The sequence below is a fragment of the Eupeodes corollae genome, chromosome 3 (genome assembly GCF_945859685.1).
Source record: "Eupeodes corollae chromosome 3, idEupCoro1.1, whole genome shotgun sequence".
Taxonomy (NCBI): domain Eukaryota; kingdom Metazoa; phylum Arthropoda; class Insecta; order Diptera; family Syrphidae; genus Eupeodes; species Eupeodes corollae.
Genome location: NC_079149.1, coordinates 126758019 through 126781493, shown reverse-complemented (window position 1 = coordinate 126781493; position 23475 = coordinate 126758019). Strand labels below are relative to the sequence as shown.

The 23475-nt window shown below is 32.6% G+C and overlaps 1 protein-coding gene across 1 annotated transcript in view; it reads left to right on the top strand.

Moving 5' to 3' along the window:
- LOC129952832 (protein Star) overlaps positions 1-23475 on the top strand; it is a 90828-nt gene that overhangs the window by 60474 nt on the left and 6879 nt on the right. The window contains exons 3-4 of the mRNA XM_056065683.1: positions 19234-19661; positions 23284-23457. Of these exons, the coding sequence (XP_055921658.1) occupies positions 19234-19661; positions 23284-23457 (602 nt within the window). The remainder of the gene's footprint in view (positions 1-19233; positions 19662-23283; positions 23458-23475) is intronic.

The following is a 23475-nucleotide window of genomic DNA, read 5'->3' as shown; positions in this document are numbered from 1 at the left end:
GAGTTCAAGAAAATCGGTGGTAGGAAACGTCAAATTTCTAAAAGAAAATCAAACAAATTTCTATTGGCAACTCTGTCTCAATTGTTCACTCAATAAAATATCCTTTTTATATAAAAAAATATATATAGTACATAATAATGTTGTGGAAACTTCAAAAGGTAAAAAGTCATTGCATTAAAGAACAACAATAAAACCAGGTCAAACACCAATCAACTTATATCCAACCTCATGTCCTTTCGTATACCGACTGAAGTAGTATATTATTTAAAAAATAATCGCTATACATCCACCTACAACGTTTTTCACACGCTAGAAAGCTATTCATGACCTACCTTTTGAGTTCTGAGCGATTTGTAATAAATTATGGTAAACATTTGCCTTCGATTTAAATGTCCAACATTGTGCTTCCTTCCTTTTTCCTTCAGAAACCTATTGAGGACATCTCGTACAAAATGCTAGGTTCATGATTTCCAATTTTTCTTTTCTTTATTCATTCATCCATCAAAAAGAATGTGTTATTAGGTAGTTTTAGTTAACAACGTTCCATTTATTTAGGTTATATAGAGTTCTCAACCATAAAAGGTATTCTTATGAAAATTATTATAGCACGATATCGAAAAAAAACTAGTCATGTTCCATAGATTAATTGATTCCGTCATCATTTATACTATTTAGTTTTTCGTTTACCTTTATAAATCCTACTTAAACAAATTTTTTGACAGCTCTGGACATTTACATATAATTTTTGCTAGATTTATGGCACATTCATGACATATGTATAAGCATTATGGCACGATTACAATTTGTTGTTAGTTTCACTCCTTCCTTATATGTGTCAAAAAATTTTAACCATCCATTAAAATTATAATGAATGTTTGACAGATCAAATGTCATATATAAATGAGTTCATCATAAGACATGACATTTTACCACCAAATGACAGACAACAAAAAAACTGAGCCAATTTATAGACATTTACGAGTATGTTGACATCAAAATAAAGTTTATAAAAGTGGCGTTCATTGGAACTAAATTTGAGTGATCAAAAATAATAAAAGAGACTAAAAAAATCTCATTTAGTCGACTGTCAACGGAATCGTGTGTTCGTCTAAATAGAATGATATATAACGAATGTTCGACCTATTACGACCGGCAGTAAATCTTTTTCTAGTTAAGAAAATGGAAATCATTTAATGCCTCGATTCAGAGTTTTTTTCTTTGGTTTCAATTTGTTTTCAAGACTATAACGCGGTTAATCTGTGTGTATTATGAATTTTATGATATGACATTAATATTTAATGTCGAATTATATTTTCCTCTTAAATCAAATTCTGATTAAGTTGTTGTTTTTATAGGAAGTCTGTTGGTGAAGTATTTTTTTGTATTGTTTGGTTTATTTTCTATTTCGAAAATAGTCGTTTAAAAACTATTAATATACCAATAAATACCTTCTGAAGGTTTAACATACACACATTTTTTCTTGTAAGTGACACTTTGAAAAACAACAAACTGTCAAAAGTGTAATGTCTTCAACTAGACACACTTTTTATTAATTCAAAATTTAAGAAAAACTATGGTAATTTTTAATTTCAAAATCAATATATTGCCACCATTTTTATATTAGTTTAAAAAAAAAAATAATAATTTGACAGCTGACATTAAAACAATATTTTAAATACTGCGAAAGAGCCAAAAGTATAGAATATCCAAAATCAACGCAAGCTTTAAATTTACAACCATATGCAGAGAAAAGTGTTGACAAGACCTCAAGAAAAAAATTGACAGATGACAGTTTTCCTTTTTGCATGCATTTTTGTGACAGTTTTTGGGTCCAGATTTGATTTACGAAACGCTTCAAGTTTGGATTATTTTATTTAGGCTTTAAGAATTTTAAAAAAGACTCAAATTGTAAGTGACTGACTAATTTTTTGACAAGTCGTCTAAATTTTAAGGTAGAGATTCAGAATTAGATTGAGATTGAGATTGAGATTGAGACTGAGGTTGAGATTGAGATTGAGATTGAGATTGAGATTGAGATTGAGATTGAGATTGAGATTGAGATTGAGATTGGGACTGTGACTGAGACTGAGGCTGAGGCTGAGGCTGAGATAGAGATTGAGATTAAGATTGAGATTGAGATTGAGATTGAGATTGGGACTGAGACTGAGACTGAGACTGAGACTGAGATTGAGATTGAGATTAAAATTGAGATTGAGATTGAGACTGAAACTGTGACTGAGACTGAGACTGAGACTGAGATTGAGACTGAGATTGAGATTGAGATTGAGATTGAAATTGAGATTGAGATTGAGATTGAGATTGAGATTGAGATCGAGATTGACATTGAAATTGTCATTGAGATTGAAATTTGAGATTGATGTAGGGATAAAAATAGATAGAGATAGAAATGAAAAAGAGAGAGATAGAAATTTTAACTATCCATAAATTTGAAAAGACAACGCATTAAATTTACAGTTGGATTAAATTTTTGAACTGTCACAAGGCTTCAAATGTGCAAAATGTTAAAACTTAAAAAATATACTTCATCTGTCAAATTTGTTGCCTGTGTTAAAAACATACATATCTCCAAATGTCTAGTAGCTGTCAAATAAAGGTTACAACTATTAGTTTCAACCTCTCAACTCAACAGTTCAATTTATGTGTCAAATTATTTCGATTTTAAGGGGAAAATAAATATTCCAAAAGACTTCAGAATCCCATTCCCAAAGCCTCTTCTTCTTATTTACCATAAATAACAAGTGAAGAAAACATTTGTCAGGCTTATGTTAGTTATCAGGAACATTTTTTTAAATTACGTACATATATCCTTTGTTTAATAAAGAACCATCAATTTCATTACTTACCAAAGCCTTATGCTTCTTTGAAACTTCAACTTTGACAGAACAGAACACCACATATCATCAAATTGAAAACAGAGGAAGAACTGTCTCCGAATTAACATCTCATTTCCATAATCTTATGTACGCGATATCCTTTGTGTTTCCTCCACACCATCAGAGCACATCCCATAACGAACATACAATCTGGTTTGATTCTCGGTTGGATAAAAATCCAATGACAAAGGAAGAAGGAACTTAGATCACATCGCAATGCAATTAAAAACATTCAACTCTTGTGATTGGAATTTTTATTGTCAGACGATTTTTGTCTTAGGTTTGGAACGAAATACATTTTTATATTTTTATTGACTCACAATGAGCAAAAATGCCGCCGTGTCGCCTCTTCTTTATTTCAAGACACCAGGCCACGGTTCGACAGGGCATATTGTATCCCAGGGTGGTGTTGTGAGAGACAACAAAAGACAAAAGGATCCACATTCAAATTTGGATTTAACTTTTATACCTCCCTAGAAGATATCCCCAATCACCATCTCACCGTCACCCAATGGTTGACTGAAACACAGAAGATGGGGAGAGATTGAGGGGGGGGGGGGGGAATCAAGCAAAGAAGTTTGCTAGCTTGAATTTTAAAATTCGCTTTGTATAGATACCGTACGGCTTGATGGAGACAAATGAGTCACAGTCTGGTTACGCACCGTTTTGTTGGTTGTTTTAATGGAACACCACTTCTGTCCGTTCCGTTTTATGTGTGCGCGTTGTCTCTTCCTAATTTGGTAACGCGTGCATTTTCTTGATTTAATTGCTGCTCCAACGAACCACTACAATACTGTCTCCAAAATCCATTCAGCCATCAAAATCAACATCAACAACAGAGGCAGCAGCAGCTCTAGAAGCAGCAGCAGGAGGAGGAACAGTAGCAGAAGAGAGTGGTGTTGTTTTTTCCACTGCTGCTGCTGTTGTTCTTGAATGGTGAATGGACATGGAGACAATTCAAATGGATGAATTGATGATTAATTTGTATTCCAGCGACACTGACTAGATCAATCATGGAGCGAGGTGGAGTTGGGGCTATGACGAATAAAATGGTTAATGCCTGCCTATGCCACCTAAGATTGTTCGTGTCCATAGTGGAAGAACTCATTAACGCCGGCGCATATGGTTCGTTGTTATTTGTTTTGCTTAATTTTATTTGTCCAGAGTGTTTTGCATTGTTCCATGTAGATTAGTACAAGAAGAAGGAGTAGAATATGAGAAGTTGACTCTTTCCATTAGAAAAAGGTGGCGGATGGAGGTGGAGTTGTAGAATATTATTGCAAACAGGAAGGCACGATTTAGTTTTGGCATAGAATCACGCGCCCACCGCATATGCAATATACCTACTACTTAGAACATTGGAACATGTGCTGACAAAGACCGATGATGCGATTCCATCCGATGATGGTGGTGGAAGTTTTCCTTGTACTCCGTCCCCTTTTACTCCTTCCCCTTTTATTCCTTCCTCTTCTTGGGAGGATTGCCAGATTGCGCGATATTTTTTTCATAAATTTCGGTGAAAAATTTATTTTTGTGTAATCTTAATTCTTTTGCGATTGTAAAACATTTCGAACTCGAGATATCAAAGATGACATAACGATGGTATAGAAGTATAGAAGTTAAAAAAAAATTAAAAACTAAAAATAACATCGACAAAATTCAAATGTTCGAAAAAACGGGCTAATAGATTTTAAAGATTTATTTTTAACATTCCTTTCCTTAACCTGGTTTGTATAACCTTTATTTACTTTGAAAAGTTCTCAAAAACTAATGCACCGATTTAAAGAATTTTTGTTTGAAAATGTCATGTTACTGTCTTAAACGGATTCCGAACATTTTTATTCACTTCAAGTGAAAAAAGTTGGAAGTGGAATAAACTCAAAGTTGTAAACTGGGTTGAGAGAGACAAGACCAGAAGAGTTTTGTCTCCGATTTTCAGAAAAATCAAATGCAATGGCGAACTCCAATTTTTAGTTTATTCAGTTTGTTCCTGTGCTTTTACCTTCTCCGAGGAAAATAGAATATAATTCTAAAAAGAGTTTTTTCCTAGGTTAGGTTAAGTTATAGTGGCTGCCCAAGATGGAAACGCACGCACTTAGGCCAGTTTAATGGTCCATTGTGATACCACATGAATCTTGAGGCTTTCTCTTAAACTTTTTCGTAAAAAAACAAGAGTTATTTAGAATTCAGAGTTCAATTTGTTTAATACTGTTTTGCTGATTGAGATTAGTTCCCATCGTGTCAAGAAAATATGCTGGTATAAAAACTTTCAGCCAATCCTAAATATATTCGAAGCCTTCAGTTCAAATATGAATTTAAGCTCAAAAAATAAATAGGTCTAAGGCCTAGTGACTTACAACTCTCAACCAATTCCGTTCGGGCACTGTTATCAGGAATGGAAGGGACCTACAGTTTTTAGCCGAATGCGAATGGCTGATTTGAGAAAGCACTTTTTATGACAATAATAAATCTTGAAGGATTTGTCAATTCTACGCAAGAGACAGTTCCCGCGAAAAAAAAAACTTTTAGGTGGCCAGGTAGGGATCGAACCCAAGACCTCTTGCATTACAGTCCAACGCTCGAACCTTCCCAAATACTAATGGAATTTTAGAAAGAACTTTTTCTTTAAAAAAAACCTAGAGTCATTTAGAATTCAGAGTTCGATTTTTGGACCCAGTTTTGGGGATTGAAATTCATTGCTATGTCAAAAAATATTCTGAATACTAACGTCCCAATATTTCAAACAGAAATTAGTTGTATTGGATTTTTAAATAAGGGCGCTACAATTTTTTTTTTTTAATGAAATTTGTTATTTCTGTGAAAGTACGCTCGAAGCCAATATCTATGGAACTCGATTTCTTTTGCATGGCTACCATGGGCATGCTTTTAAAAGTCCAGTCGCTGAACCCGATATTCGACGGTTTTCAAGCATAAATGAAATGAACCTCATCGCTGAAGATAATTTTTCGTTGATAAACCGAATTATTTTTGAGTTGTTGCTTAGCCGAAAATACGAAACGAAAATATTACTCTTTTGGTGGTCAAAAGAGTGACCAACGCTGGAGAAAGACGTGTGAGAGACACATTTGGGCATTCTGCAGCTGAAGCCTCAGCGGCAGCAATATTCTCAACACTACGGGTACTTCTTTGTTTTACTGGCACGGGAACATTTTGTAGTGTGCCTTTGGATTTAAATTTGTCCACTTGACGCTCAATTGTTGTTCTTCTAGGACGATTATGACGGTCATTAATTAGACGTAGCGTTCTTAACGCTGACTCCGAATTTCGGTAGTAAATTTTTATAATTTCGACTCATTGTTGGCTAGTATAGCTTTCCATCATGAAATGTCAAACCTTATTGAGTGAAATGTCAAAACAACGGCAAGAAACATTGCGTCGTTTGCTTTCCCTGTCGCTCTACTTTTTTAACGTCCTTGTTGAAAAACCCTTTATAACTCAAAATCAAATAAAACACAGTTTTTTTTTTTAAAGTGGAAAAACGGAACGTTCAAAAATGCAAAAATCGTTGCTTGTATTGTTTCATTATCAAATTTTCTTTGACTTGTCTTATAATTTTCTCCACAGCTTTTGATTAAATAAAATTTCAAAAAGCTATTCTTTCGTTAAAAAAACAAATCGCGATGGTTTTCCAAATCTTCAATATTCAGTTTCAATATTTCATAAAATTTTTAAGAAATCTTTCCAAGTTGTTAAATTTCACGTTTCTTATTAAAATTTAAAAAAAAACGCTAAGCCATTTATGCTTAAATGTTTTTTAACAGACAAAACAGATAAAACGCTTTGAAAAGTCTATCAAACCAGATTGGTTTTTGAAAACGTACAAAACAATTTTAAAAGTGTCTATTTTTTAATTTGAACAGATAGTTAAAGTTAAAGTGCGGATTTGAAACCAGTACTCCAAAACGTATTATTAAAAACCATGAAACCATTAATTTTAAGGTCTCTCAAAAATTCATATAGAATCAAATTAAGACTCAGACAAAATCTAAATGTTTAGAAAACAAAAAAATATATTGAATCGATTTAAACACAGGTTTTATTCTTAAATAAACATGTTGAATCGTACCCTAGCCTTAGGAAACAGCGTTTTGGGTTGTTTTTAACACTTTTAAAGAGGCGTATTAAGAAAAATCAGGTTTCATAGGCGAATTGTAATTCGAAGTTAGGATTCAGTACAACTTAGTTTCTTAAAAAACTTTACCTTTTGAAATGATTTGTTTTATATAAATTCATAAAAACCTGGCAAGCCTGCTTCTAGCCGAACGAGAAGTTCTAATATGCCGTAAGATTTCGTATATTTCAAAAGAACAAAAGTGTCAAGGTGGGTTTGGAATGCCTAAGCCAAGAAATTTACTTGTCCTTAGAATTTTTTATTTTAGTTTTATTTGTATTTATATGAAAACGACAATACCGATATAACGATGAACGTGACATTCAGCAATGCAGCAAGGATTTGGTCAGAATTTAATTTCATTTCGAAAACAACAACTAAAAAAAAATACCAATCAAACAAATATACAACTTTTTTATATTGAAATAGAAAAATACCAGAAATTCTCAATTCTTAGCTGAATGCACTTTATATTTCCTTCCTTCCTCCCCTCAGGATTCAGTAAGTGGACTTGTGTGTATGACTTGGCTCTATGAGCTGTGGGTTCGGAAAATAATGTTGATTTGAAAATAGAGTGGGAATTTGATGAATCATTCACCATATATAGTTTTTTTGTGTTAGTTTTTCTGAAGGACCTTTGATTGATTTGATAAATAATCGAGGGTCAATTCAATGATTAAACTCAAGGAAACACAGAAAAAAGGAAATGAAAATTAAGTTATCCTTACCAACTCTATTTTGTTGAAGCTGTCGTTATTCCATTTGTTCAGCATTAGGACAGCCATCATCCGTGGACGAACACGAAGGAGGGTAAATGTGAATGTTTGATTTTAATTTTTCAATTTCAAAAGTTTACCCTCTTCTCTCTGGCTTCGATCATAGATATTGAATAAATGATTTTTCGATAGAAACTTTATGGTGTTGAACAATAGAAGAAAAAAAAAACTGTATACGGTGTCATGTCGGAGTTAGAATTGATTTGAATTTTCAATAAATGCAGTTTTCAGTCGTTCTGATTGGTAAAATGTTTCCATTGAATTTGTTTTTAATCAATCGATTTCCGGAATTTCTTTTTTTTTTGCAAACTTTGAAAATTGAAATATAAAGTAGTTTAGTTTTGGATTGGTCAGAAAGGACAAGTTTCATCACCCACCTTACTTGATGCTTACCAGAGTTTAGAGGGTTTACTTATTCCAGAGGGTAAATAGAAATTGATGTGGGGTACAGAAATGATAAGGTTTTAAGCTTCTGAAGTAAAGTTATCGCACGTTTGAGTTTTCGATCATCTATTCCATTGTGATATGACATGCATTTCAATAATAATTGATGTGCTAGAAGTTATCTACAAAGAATTTACTTGTGATTTCCTAAAAAGCAATTTTGATTTTCTAGACCTAGTACAAAAAGTAGGAATTTGAAAATAGGCAATTTGAATTTTTTTTTTGAAAAGAAAATGAGGTACATCAAAACAAATTTGGAAAACGAAGATTACTAAAAACTCAGAAAGTTTGTTTTTTTTCGATATTTTGAAATAAAAGTTCATAAGATTTGTTCGGCTTTTATATAATGTAAAATTGTTATTTGTCTGTATTTTTGTAGAATATCTAATTTCCCACATTTTGTGTAAAGTTTTGACATAAAAATGGTTGTAAAATTTACTCTTTATTTAGTTTTTCGTTGATAATCATCCTCTTTGCTAGTTTTACAAATTGATAGCTGATAAATATCAACGTGTACAATTTAAGCAGTTAATTGATAGGAGTTTTGATTTCATTGAAAATATGTGAGCCTGTTGTGAAAAACAAGCATGTCTTTAGTTATGAGCTTAATTTCATAATCATCAAAGTATTAATTTTTAATAACTATCAATTGATAATTGAAACTATTGTTATGAATGAATATTTCAGTCTGGTCAAAATAGACAGAAAATCCTTCAACGCTAAATGCTTTTAAAACACTCTTGTTAATGATCTAATTTTTTTTGCTCAAGAAAGCTAAAATATATTTTTCCTGCTAGTGAAATGTTGAAACAAATTTCTAAGAACTGTACTTATTATAAGAAAAATCGTACAAAATGCATAAGCTAAGTAAATCTCAAATATTTAATGCATGTTTAAAAAATTATACCAATTGATACATTTTTTAGTGAAAATAAATTGTTTTCTAAGTTTATGATGATGCACCAAGCTATTCTATGTTTCTTCTAGGAACTTTGAAATTGTACGAACTTTTAACCAAAAATCCAAATGTGAAGATTTGCCAAAAAATGTATCCATTATATTATATAGGGCGATTTTTCACAAACATTACCAGCAAAAGAATAAAAGCGAAACACTGGCTTCTCAGAAAGTATTGATAAAGGTTAGAAATATTTATATTAGACGGAAAACATATACAAATTTTAGATTGGTTAAGTGAAGTGGTAACTGATTTAAAACTTAAAGAAAAGGGCTAATTAATTAATTTCCCCCCTCCCACTTCCGATTTTCTTGATTGAAAAACGGGCTGCCCAAGGGTATTTGTACTAGGTGTACGGTCACGAATTGTTTTTCCGTCAACCCGGGATCTCTAATTTAGGAACGAGATTCAACAGTTCTGTCAGAGCTAAAACTGAAATTCTGCAAAAAGAAATGAAGAAGACAAATCAAAATTCCATTTCAGCTCATCAATTTCTTTAAATGTTATCCAATATCTTCGTCATACGAATTCGGAAAAACTAGAGTATAAAGCTACTGGCAATAAAAGTGATACATTAGTGAACTGTTAAAAAACAATAATTAAATATATGTAAGGTTTTCAAGCTTATCTTTAAGAAAACGATAGATTTTCTTCTAAGAAAAGTACTCGAGATCTTCTAAAACTAATACCCTAAGAATCACATGAATCAATCAACCATGTTCTGTCATCAAACCCGATTTTGTATTGCTTAAGACATGCAAAGTTTACAGTCGCTCACGAAATTTGCAGTTCATGAAATATCTTGAAAAAGTTGCAAGAAAATTTCAATCGTCATCCAACTCTATTGAACCGATTTTGTGATTAAAAAACTAAAAAGAATAACAAATAACATTCAAAAACTTTTGCTCAATAGAAGAATATTCCTCACATTTTCATAATAAAAACCTACTAAAAATATTGTCATAGAATTTGGTCTCAGTAACTCTTGTGAACATTTAAAGGAAAGGAAAGGTATTACGAGCAATTAGGGTAAGACCAAATTAATATTGTTGGAAAAAGTCCGACGTGTTCAAAGACCCCATACGTTATTATCAACTGACATAACTTAAACATTTTTAAGGACTACGTATTTTTAAAGTACAAACAAATTTTACTGCTTTTTCGAAATAAGAAGGAATTTAGGAGAGAAACAGCTTGATACAGTTCATTGAAATTGTGGAGTAAAACGACTTAGAACTTCAAATTGTCACACAAATCCTATTCAAAGGTTATTAAAAATGCGCCCAATTTATAAAATGTATATTCTTTTTCAAGAATCATCGGTTTTTGAAGTTCAATTCTGCAAAAGAGTTGAACTTTAGAACTGTTAATAATTGTTCACATTTGTTGATATAACAAAAGAGATAATCCCTAAAATTACCAATCCCATATTTTTCCGACGGTTCTGATGCGATTTCAGTATTGGTAGTATTAATGAATATTTAAAGAAGCTGGTTTAATAACAACTATGATCGAAGGCTTGACAAAAAAAACTCCAATCGTTTGATATCACCTTGAGACTGAGAGCAAGTGACTAAAAGATCTTGGTCTAGTTGAAAGCCATGAACTCTTGAAAAACCAGTTGAAAACGCGTTAAAATGTTTTTAGAAATTGGAAGAAAATCACAATTCCTATCAGGAAATTACATGAACAAAAAGGGTAGCAAAGTAGAAGAAGTCTTCGATTATGGTATTGTGACGCTTTTTTCTGTCCAAAATCAAATATTTACATTTCCTTTCTTTATTGATGACTTCTCAAGCTTCGTAAAAACAGAGTGCCAAATGCTACAAAACACACAATTATAAATATGTCAATCGCATGCATATTGCATATTAAATATCTGTTTTTTGTATATATGTTTTCTAAAGTTCATACCTCTCAAACCATCAATAAAAAAGTACTATTTACCCTATAAACCTATACCTTTATCGTATTGAAGTATTTTTTGAAAAGAAAAGAAATATAATTTAACAACAATCACGTACACGTGTTGTAGACGAAATAACGTACCCTTTAATTATAAACAAAACACACATACAAAACATCATATTCCCTGGTCTATTTAAGCATTTAATTGCTGTTCTTGTATTTCTTGAATTATTTTTGTATTTTTACCCTTCGACCTACATTTACCTACGTCATATCCCCAATAAAACATGCAGCAGAGTTACTCCTTGCGTACTCCTCCTTGGTCTTGTTTTATTATTTTTTTCTCCAATATTCTTAATTGTTTTCCTGAATAACAAACGATAAATTAATCAATATGCAATATACGTGAGGAATTCAACCACCACTGACTGAGAAGGACCGACCGACTCGACGCAACGACGATAAAACCAAAACCCTACTTTTAAAACTTTAGGGGTTGTACCTATGCATCCCCGTTGCTGCTTGATGGTTCTTATAAATAATTAAACACGAATTTCCATCAAGTACTCGACGTACTCGTCGTTTTGCCGTCTTCTTCGAGGACGATAAAATATCAAGAACAACAATAAAAAGAATTCTTATTCATGTCAAGCTGGAAGAGTGATTTCTTTTCATTTTCAGCACCTCCTCGCTTGTCTCAAAGTTCCTCAGTTCTCAAGCGGACGGATCTGGACGACCGACCGACGGAAGGCTACGAGGAGAGGGTTGCAATTTATCTTCATCACTACGATAGCGATTGTTGTCGTCAACGTGATTTTCATCACGGTCGTCGTCGTAGTTGGTTGTCAATCGCCACAGCACCGCTGCAAAAAATTATCAATGAAAATGCGGGTCGTCTATATCTCTCTTCGAGTCTCTGAAAAGTCTCAAACCCTAGGCGAGATCATTGAGCTGACAGTTTGTCAGTCACTCAGCCAGTAGTGGAAATAATCGTCCAGCAGCGCTGTTATTGTTGGTTTTTATACTTTTGCGGGGGTGGCCGATTACGTCGTCGTTGTTGTCGTCGCACCACTTATTATCGTACTTATGGTGTATTTTCCCCCCTTCCTTTATTACTCGCACGGACGAATATCCAGCGACAAGAGAGTTAAATTATACGATTTAGAGTCTTATGAATCACATCCGGTGTTTGTGCAGCATAAATTTCGCCATCATCGTAATCGTAATTATCATCATCATCGTCATCATCATAATCGTCAACGCTCGCACTTTTTGTCTTTGGGTTTTTTAAAGTTGTCTTCATATAAATAAAGTGACACTGTTTGTGTCTGTCTCTATCTTGTCTTGAGACAGGGATTATAAATAATTTTGCTTTTATTGATTTAAATTTTTATTTTATAAAATTCACATCAAGGAAACGATAGACAGACATGGGAACATGACCAAAACTAACAAAAAGTTATAGCACATGTTTGTCATGTCTTTATTATTGTTTAAAAAGCGTTGACTGCTGGTGTGAATGGCTTACAAAGTTGACACTTCCCAATTTTTTTTCTCAAACTTAAAACTCTTTAAATTAAAAAAAAAAAAAACAATTACAAAAAATTGAAATAATCTTAAGCTACCACAGACAGCAGAGATATATTACAATACTGTCATATCAGTCGATAGTTTGATAGTAGCTATCAATGAGCTTGACAGTAGATTGATATCTTCCAAAGAAAAATTGCTCCGTTTACACGGTTGGCAAATTCTGTTCCAGGCTCGTCCTTTGCTGGTTGAACTTAGTATCTTAGGAGAAGAATTTTTATATATCATGTCAGTTTAAAATTGACAGATGTTTCAAACAAGGAACCCTGACTATTTAAACGTCAAAACACTATGACGTTTCTGACATATTGTCACATAAAATTGTAAGTTTATACGACTGTTAGATATATGAGATAATTTTTCAACTGTAAATTTTTGGATCTATCAATATTCGGGACTAGTAAGATATCGTTCGTAGCGGAAATTTGACAGCAACGAGTTCTTTTTTGGAGATTTAAGTTTCATTCAAGTATCTGTCATCGGAAATGATAATACTACACAAATGCATTAACGTTAAATGTAATGTATTTGAGCTCAATTTCTTGAAAGTATTGTTAAGTTAAAAGAAGTCGTACTTCGAGAATGTGGAATAGCTGAATGGCTATGGCTGACAATGACGTTTCTTGTAATATTGCCACACAAAACTGTGAGCCCATACATTTGAGATAATATGTCAACTGACAAATCTGCCAATATGTAGCCATAGGCAGGGATAACCGTTCGTGGCAAATATTTTTCAACAATTACAAATATTTAACTATCAAACATTTGTTGGGGTGTGTTCAAATGTAAAAAAAGAGGTTAGCATGTGGCTAGAATTAAAAGAACCTTAAAAGAAGTATGTTTCATATAAATATATTTCTAGAAAAGTCTTGGTATTCACTACAACAAACCATTCAAAGCTTAACTTAAATCTCACGATGAAAAACTGTTCCCAATATATTCATTTTTTCATTCTAAATCATCTTGCACATGAGCTACGAACTGCCTACTGTGGATGTTCGCATATTTTGACTTTTCTTTCACATGTCATATTCGCAGACAGCGACGAATTGTCAATTTATAAGTACCCTTTTCAACAAACAAAACAAGAGTGGTATATTTTTAAGGTTAAGTTGAGCGGGAACAATTTATTCGTTGCAGTGTGGATGGTATGTGGAACGCGAATAGAGTTTGACAGTTCATATCAACCACACTGCAATTCGTTACTACCAAATTGTTTTTACAAAATTGTCTTGTTTTAGAGAAAAAAATGCAAATTCTATTATCCTAACTTTAGTGTCAATTGGTTTCTTATAATTTAAATGTGTTTTTGTTAGAAATTGACTTTTTGAAAATTGCAAAATCACGTTTTTTCGTCCATTCGTTCATTCGTTGTTCGCTCTCATGTGCAAGGCTCTTAAAGCTTAAAAATATCAGAATTTATTAGAGCATCCATTTATCAAACAGTTCTAGAGACACCCAAACTTCCAGAATTGTCCTGGCACTCAATTTGGAAGATTCATTTTTAGCCATACATCAAGAATGTGGAATTTTATCTATTTTCTATTTTATTTTGATTTTTATAATTTGAAAAGCTTCATGTCATCTTGCACTGTCTTTAAACAAGTCTATTTCATGTGTGCAAATTAAAGAATAAAATCTTTTTGCACACAATTCGTCAAAAGTCTTGTAAAAAATCATTTTTTTACTTCTTTTTATTCAAATAAAGTGTCAACCCTGTTTTTTTTCATGAGAGTTTACTAACTTCTATGAGTGCGTTCAATGTCGTTAAAAATGAAACGAAATGACGGACATATAGAAATAGAAGACAAAAATGGTTTGAAATAACTCTATATACACAATATCTATCTTACTGTCAACTTTTTTCTTTTTATAGCGTCTATATTTCAAGGCTTTCATCTATCTTCTCTATCGCCTATTGCCTATCGACTATCGCCTATAGAGAGCCTAGCCATCAACACTATATACCGTCAACAAACCTATCCTCCTATAATATAACATGACGACTGACATGTGTGTGGCAGATTTAGGCTAATGCGATTGTGAGGGGCTAATGACTCTTTGGCGTAGTCTCTCTGATCAATGCACTGTCCAACGTTGTTTTTTTTTTTGCACCCACCTTCCTACTGTTGTAGGTTAGGTACAAACACCTTTTATTTTTCTCTTCACTTGGTCTGACATCACTTTTGCTTCTCTATTGGCGCAACGAAAGTTATCCAAAGGCATAGAAATACATATAAAGAAGAAGAAGACTTCTGACTTCGATAGAAGCACAGCGTACTGAAAGAATTTGCGGAAGTACTCAAAGGGCTTTTGACCATTCCTAACCTAATCGATTCGATGTCTGGTTTAATTGATGACCGACCGCGTCACTAAAAGACTTTCTAAAGATATATCCAAATCCAAAGGTATTTAAGTCAAGTAAAGAGATAGTAATTGGAGAGTGTAGTAGTTTCTATAATTAGTTCATCTCATTATTGGAATTAGACCGATATACAGTTGGATCTGTAATCCATTGATTTTATAAGAAGAGAAAAACAATGATGATGAGATTAATAAGAATTAGGAAGCTGAAATTACTATATGCAAATGAAGGCTTGATTTTGGCAACTTCCATCAAAATTAAGTTTATGTATAAACTTCGGTTTCACAGTTATGGAAAGTTAAGAGTAGGTTAAAACTGAAAGTAGTTGAAACTCATAATTTTCAGTCTAAATTAAATTATAGCCTTAAATTAAAGATACTTACTTTTTCTTAGAATGGTTTGAAAGAACATAAAAGTCTTTTATGCATTTTCGGTATAATAAAACTAAATGTTTCACATAAAAATAAAAAAATGGGGTAAGTTTATGTAAAACTTGTCCCCTTATAATAAAGAGTACATTAAATGCATGATAACATATTTAGAAAAAAAAACATAAAAAGCGCCTTTAAGTTAATGAAAGTAGACCATCGTCAATTTAGAAAACACATTTGGAAAAAATTTACTTATAGATAAGTATTAACGTACTTTTCGCAATATTTGGTGCCTAAGTTCCAATCTAGTGTTACGTTTTAAAAATTGGTTTCATTTTAAGAGATAACCTCATCGAAAAGTACGAAAAATTTCAATAGGGTCTTGGGGTCTATGCTATTGCGTTTTTGGTAAAACCGATCATTGAATTTGCTTTGGAAACACAAAATTCAATATGCTTAACAAAATAAAGTTTTGGGCCAAAAAGATCTTTATTCTCCCTGTTTAGCCCCGAAATATCACAATTTTAGACTTCTGTAAATTAACTGACAGATTCCAATTTTCACAGTATGTCTCCAGTCTGTTCACCATACGCTGCAGGCCTTCTTATTATACTCTCCATCCCATACGTAGGCCACATTATTTTCATACATCGCTCTGACAAGATTAACGATTTAACTTGATAATCGAAGCTTATAAAAAAGTGCTTCACGGGCGATGGAATCAAACGCAGCCCGAAAATCCACAAAAAAGGCGTAAAGTTTTTGTTTCCTTCTTTTGAAGTCCTCTGCAATGTTTATCAAACTGAATACTTGGTCTATAGTCAAATAGCTCTTTCTAAATCCTGCTTGAAATGGATTAAGAATTTTCTTTTCTTCGGTCCAATGTGTGAGCCTATTAAAAAAATTAGAGTTCTAAAAAGCTTTACGGAAGAATTGAAGAAGGAGATGCCCCTATAATTTTCCATAAGACCCTATTTTGTGTAAGGGGTATATTATTGACCTCTTGAAGCTTTCAGGGACGTCCGCGTTCTCAAAAATCCTGTTGAACTCCTCTGTCAATATGAAAAAGAATTCTATGGATCAGTTCTTAAAAAACTCTACTGGCAAAAAGTTGGCTGAAATTAGGGAAAATACTAAATTAATCTTTTATAAAAATAAGGAAAAGTAGGGGTCCAAGATAGTTACCTTGGTGCACACCAGATAAAACCAAAATTGGTTTTGAGCGAACTTTGTCAATGCAAATATTTCAAAGTCTTAGAATGTTTTAATTTCATTATTTAAATAGAGTGATTTACTCTATCAAATGCCTTTCTCGAAAAGTGTTGGTATACACGACATTTTGTATACAATTTTGTTGGTGTTTTTTTTTTTCAATTCAAAAAAAAAATACTTAAAAACTAGTGTATTTTTCGGATGACAATTTATCTCATGAAGTTTAAGGCTAAATGTTTTATACAAATGAAAGAATAATTTTGTAAATATGAATGGTGTTTTAAAAAGTTTACTTGGGTCATAATTGTACGCATTTTGAATTTGTATTTTTCAGCGCTTAAGAACAGACAAATTTTATTTGTTTAGTAAAATTTTCTTGGTGCTTTTATTCCAAGATTAAATTGAAGAAAGTATTTTAAGTAGGTCTTTTGATGTACATTAATTGGCTTTATTTTTAACAACAACTTCAACTCCGTTAATTGGAAGAAACCTTAATTATTTTATAAAATGTGGATCTTCTCTTATGCTTTTTTTTATAAACGATGGTCAAAAAAATCAAGGTATACAAAACATCAACATTTGTGTTGTAACTTAAAGTATCTACATTTTGAATCGAATCCTTAAAAAGCTGCATCGTACATATTTTCTGAATAGTGCTGTTGCTAGTTTTATTTTCCAGTTTTTTTACTCAACTTAAAAATCCGACTTTAAGGCTCTTCTCAAAATTTTAAGTCTCGTATAATTGAGGTCTGTACGATCATTTATTCCAAAGGCATCGTTTCAAAACTGGTTTCGAGCTGCTGTGTTTTTTTTTTCAATTTCAACATCAAGGCTCGTATAGAAAATTATCTATCTATTTTCACTTTTATAATCAATAACACGAGAAGATATTGTAACAGCGAATTAAAGCTTTGAAGTGAAAACAGCAAAAATAAAATAATCTTTTTGCAAATTTTACCACAAGAACTATTTTTCAATTCCTATGAACTTTCCAGCAAAAATTTCGTTTTTGTTAAAAATTATAAATTCTTAAAGAAGAAAAAGTAGATTAAAACTTAGCAAACAAATTAAGTTCTCCATTTTTTTGTTTTAAAATATAAGCCGTCTAATTGTCAGAAAAACCACGAGTTGAATCCTTAAATCCTTTTATACCACTTTTGAATATTTTTTAATGAAATGCCTTTGGTTTTATAGAGTTAAGAAATATGTTTATAGATTTGTGTGGTATATAAGAATGGACTTAAGTGTGTCTTAAACTGTGGTTTTCAAAAAGTTCCAACAATTTGTACTGCTATTGCAAACTCAGGCGATATGAAAACGTACAGAGAAACTCTTAAAAGTACAACTTTCGAGTTTACCAATATTACATATATTGAAATAAAATTACCAAATTGTTTGTCTTGTAATTTCAAAGTTATATTGTTTATGTTTAGATATTCGTAAGTAAAAAAGAGTACAAAAAAAAGTATTTTTTGCATGCGCCATGGTAACTTTATTATTCCTTCGAAAATGACTACCACATTTTTGTTGTTATACCCATTTAAGGAGTTTTAAATAATTAAGATTGCATTTTGATAAATGAAAACTAAAAAAAGGTGTGGTCCAATAAGTCTACCTTGTGGAACTCCAGACAGAACATTAATAATTTTAGAAATAGAGTTCTAAAATCGATTTTATGCAAGATAGATGTCCGCATCTCTCTAATTTTAGTAAGATTGTACAGTGACTTGATCTATTTAATTTTTTTGTTCGAAAAGATATTGTCATATTTTTCTCTCATGACATAAACAATAAAGTCAAAACTGTATCATCTAAAACCACATTAATTCCTCAAACAATATAAACAAAACATTCTTGAACAACGCATTCAAAAGTTTTTTATTGTACTACAACGACCGATGAAAAACAAATACAACAATTTGAACTTTGTACAGTTTTTAAACGCTCAAGTGACTAACCTCTCTCATTGTCTTATATTATTATTACTGGAAATGAACAAACAATGACTGGGAATAAATTGTTTCAATTGTCTAATTGCTAAATACAATTTTTTTAACAAGTACTATAAGTACATACCAAGCCTATACTATCAGTTTAAACACATCAGCTGTCACCACCCATCAGCAGCAGCGCCAGGAACACCCCAGCCGTCCGCCTGCCCTGCGTCTTTGTCCATTGTCTTTTTCGCCTTGTTCAAAAACTCATTTCGGCCATTGTTCATGGTGTCTTGAATAAACTTACACATTTCCATTCGTCTAGTTTTTGTGTTTTTTATTTTTCTTATCGTTTGCTCTGGGTCATTAAGATAAAGAACAACATTTTGCTCAATTAAGTTCAACCTTTGTTTGCGTTTTACAACTTCAACACCACCTTAATGACTGCACAACCATCCTAACACACACAAAAAAACACTCAGTTCGGGAAATCTTGAATGACTTTCAAACAAAACCTAGAAAAGATCCAAAAAATAGTGTGAGAGATTTTCTTACGACGGCGCGAAAGAAATTTACTTACTCCTTATTTTCTCAGTGTTCCTATAAATGATTATTATTATAATATCTGTATTCTTTTAACTTTCAGAAATCCGACATCAACAATTCCGCTTGAACATGTCCAGAGATTTAGATTTCTTCGGTGTAGCACAAGATGATCCAACACTCATAGCATTCCTACGTGAGATTCACATGAAAAAGTATCCAATGCATTTCCTTAAAAACGCACCAGCGGAGCATTTGAACTTCACCAACCAGCACGAACTGACGCCTGAGATGGCTCACTATGTGGCCGATCTAGTTGGCGGCAAGCTAAATGGTGCAGCTATACAATCGCTAACCGGTCAAGCGGGCAATCTTATGACAGCCCCATGGTTAGCGGAGACCCTCAATTGGGCGGGGGTGATTGTTGAACCAGAACCGCGAAGGTATTTCACGCTGCGGAAGCAGAATGTTCATCGAGCCAAAATGCAGGTGGTTCATGCGTGTGTTTCCCCCAATCAGCATCCAAAGGAGGTAAGTTTCCAAAGAAACAAACAAAATAAGAAAAATATGTAAATTATTTTTTATAAAATTTCAATTGAATTTGAAAAAATTGCACCATTTTTCCTTTATACGGCGGCGGTATAATGGTATATGGTCGGTAATATTGTCGGTATATAGTCGGTACATGATCGGTATATGGTCGGTCAATGCCAGTTAGACTGTTGTACTCGTCAGGTATTGTGAAGAAAGCAGTTGTTACGGTTTGGGCATCCGAGTAAGGTTATTATGTTGTAAAAACAAAACAACTGTACTTGGCATAGTTGAGTTGTTAAACATGCATTGAAATGGGTATTCAGGTCCCTCCTGAATGAACTACCATACCATAAGAGTACACTCTTATTCAAGAAAAGTAGATCCCCATAGTTTTGAGTTTGAGTTTAAGTTTTAGATGCACACGTTTAACACCCAATTACGTGATTATTTTGTATGAAATTTGTACGATGTAAGTCAAGTGTCAGGAATATGTTATTTTATTTTATACAATTATGGGCAAATGAAAGTGGCAGAAAATTAGATTTCTATAAGTTGTAAGATGAATCGCCAATTATGCCAATCAAATTTTCCCACAATTGGCTTCTTTTGATTGAGTCCTTCTTAAGCGATATCTTTTTCTTTAATGGAAACAATATGACAAGTTGATTGCGTTGAAAATAGGCTCTTTTGGTCTTTATGGTTTGGGAATGCAGACCAAAAGAGCCTATTTTCACACAATCAAAAAAACAAGTTCAAAGAATTGGTCAAACAATCAACAATATAAAACTAGAAGTGTCCTCTTGAGATATTCTCGAAGAAAAAAGAAGTTGAAATTTAGAAAGAATAAAGGCAAACACTATGTCAACTTGAAATTAGTCAAACACGAAATGTGTTATTGCATTTTTGAGATTGGAAACGGAAACGTTTTGGAAGTGAAACCTTATTTCAGAAAGTATTTTTAAGTTTTGTGGCTTTCTTTAAAGTAATATCCGTGGGCATGATGGTTGGTGCGTTGGACAGTCATATCAGAAGTCTTGGGTTCGATCCGTGCCACCTAAAGTTTTTTTCACGGTTACTGACTCTTGCGAGGAATTGACATATTCTCCAAGAGTAATTCTTGTCATTTAAAAGTGCTTTCATAAATTAGCCGTTCAGATTCGGCACACAAACTCCTCCATCCCTGAGAGTTGTAAGTCACTAGGCGCTGGTTCAACTACGGACTGTTGCACCACCCAATTTTTGTATTTGTTTTATTTTTTGCTTACTTTAAAATTTAATTAAACGAGAATATTTTTTTTAAATTGACATCAAATTAATTTTTCTTCTGATATAACAATTTAAGTATAACTGTTGAAAAATGACCGCCTCGGCTGGCTGGATGTCTAATTTTGTATGAATGTTTCCAATATTTGGGGCCGTATATTTTAAAGGCCATTTTATGGGGCTGTTACGAGAAATTGTGCGATTGCCAAAATCCATTGTGACACAAACTGTTTTGGATGTTGCGCCGCTCCGATTTGTTGAAACCACAGCTTCGGCACAACATGTTAGTTTAATTGAGGAACGAAAAGTCGGTAATGAAGCTCTAAACCGGTCTACATTGACTGTAACGTTCTGGCCAGCATATAGTTTCTTAAAGAAGTACATACAAATTAGTCCACTAACCCATAAAGTACACCAAGCAGTCAGTTATTGAAGATAATCTTAACTCCAAATATGGCAGTTTTTTTTATTGACGTATCCACTCATCCAAATTCACTTATGCAAGAATTTTGAACAAGCCCATGATTTTCAAAAAAAAAATTGAACAAATTGGAAGCGCTGTTCCGCGCGTTTCAATCTATTCATGTTGTAATTCCAAATCAAATTAAAAATAAGTCATTTGATAGCCGACAAAATAGGAACCCAGTTAAAATAGTGTTGCCAAGTTTAAGTTCTATGTCTCTAAAATAAACACCCATTGTTTATCTCATAACATCGGTTAAAAATTGTCTGATTTACGAGTATTTCCAACTTAAAAAAATTTAGTATTGAGATAACCTTAGTTGAATATGTTTGTAGTAAAAATCATGAATAATTTTGCAATACCTTTATAACTAAAGTTCAGAAATCTAGTACTTAATGGTTTTCCCGGCCATAATCATTACGGAGATAATTTTTGAAGTTATAGTCATGAGGTCATTAAAATAATATTTAAAGTCGAGAATTCTTGAAATTTAAAACGATAGTATCGTATAAATTCGGTCAAAATCTTCTTTGGAAAAAATTAATGCTTACATGACCCGACATGTGCAAAATGTCAATTTTTCCATTTATTAATTTAACAATGAAGACAAAACTTCGTTTACATCAGTTATAACCTGGATGTTTGACAGGGCTAATTGGGAGTCCAAATCTGAAAAGCGTATTCTGAAATTGGTTTATCAAATGCTTAAAAAGCTGCTTTTTTAGGAAATTGTTTTCATAAATTTGATTTTGTCACTAATTGACTCACTTAAGCAGACAGAGATGCACCCTTAAAAAAATAATTAAAACACTTCATATAAAGTTTTTTCGTAAAGCCTAAAAATACAAAAAAAATTAATTGGTGCACCAATCCATAAAGGACCGAGACTCTCAATCAATCCTGTGTGCGAATAATGTTGTTAGAGTGCAAGTTGTAAGCCAAATCCGAACTTCTTATTTGAGAAAGCGCTTTTCATGACAATAATTATTATTGCCGGATTTGAGAATTTCTCGCAAAAGGCAATACCCTGGCACAGGCAGGGATTCAACCCACGACCTCTAAACAGTCCTACGCACTAACCATCACGCTACGGGTACTAAGTTAAGATAATTGTCTTAGATTTATTAAGTTAAGAACCAGACAGTTACAAACAAGTTAAGATCACATTGCTATTATTCACAATGAATAGTATCGCAAAAGGTTTAGGAGATGGTAACGTGTCATTCGCAAGCGATCCTCTTAGAGTGCTTTAACATGCACGGTTAATCGTTTATAATTAAAATTAAAAGAATAGGACCTAATTGAATACCTTCTGAGATTCTGAATCTTCATATCTTTTAACTAATTTGGTTTGCAACCAGTGAACAGTACAGAGGTAAAGTAAATAAGATTACCGAAGCTATTCTTCCCCAGCTTCCTTAATTTGGAAATCAAAAGTTTGTCATATGTCTTACTGAAGTCACTAACAATACAATCCATTATTATTTTTTTTTTATTTTAAATGAATTTTCTGTTCGTTTCATTAGATAAGTTACAGAAGAAAGTCCTTTTGTAAGACTGCTCATTAAAAGTGATAATTGACTTAAAATCATAGTGATTCTCAAATATAATAGAACCAAAGAGTTCAGGAACACAGAAAATCTAGCAATAAGCCTATAGTTTTTATTTTGGTTATGCAAGGCGATTGAAAGAAAAATAGATAGCAGATTAAAAAACATTAAAAGCTTACAATTAAAAAGAATAAAACTCTGAATCATTAAGTTTAAAAAATACTTTCGAATACAATATATTTTGCTTGAGAACCTACACTTTTGTGATCATAACTTAGCTAAATTGTATTATATTAAATTTCATTAAACATATTTAAATAATATTTCTTGCTTTTTATTGCAGGTAACTCTCCATGATGATGAAAATTCCGAGGTTCGAATCAATAGTCTGCTTGACGAGGAGACCTCATGGTTTAATTCCCGCGTCAAATGTTTTCCACTCTATACAATTATGTTGGCGTGTAATCGCATCGACTATGATCTTCTAAGTCTTGGCGTACATGGTCATGAGTTGGAGGTAAATTAATAAATTCTA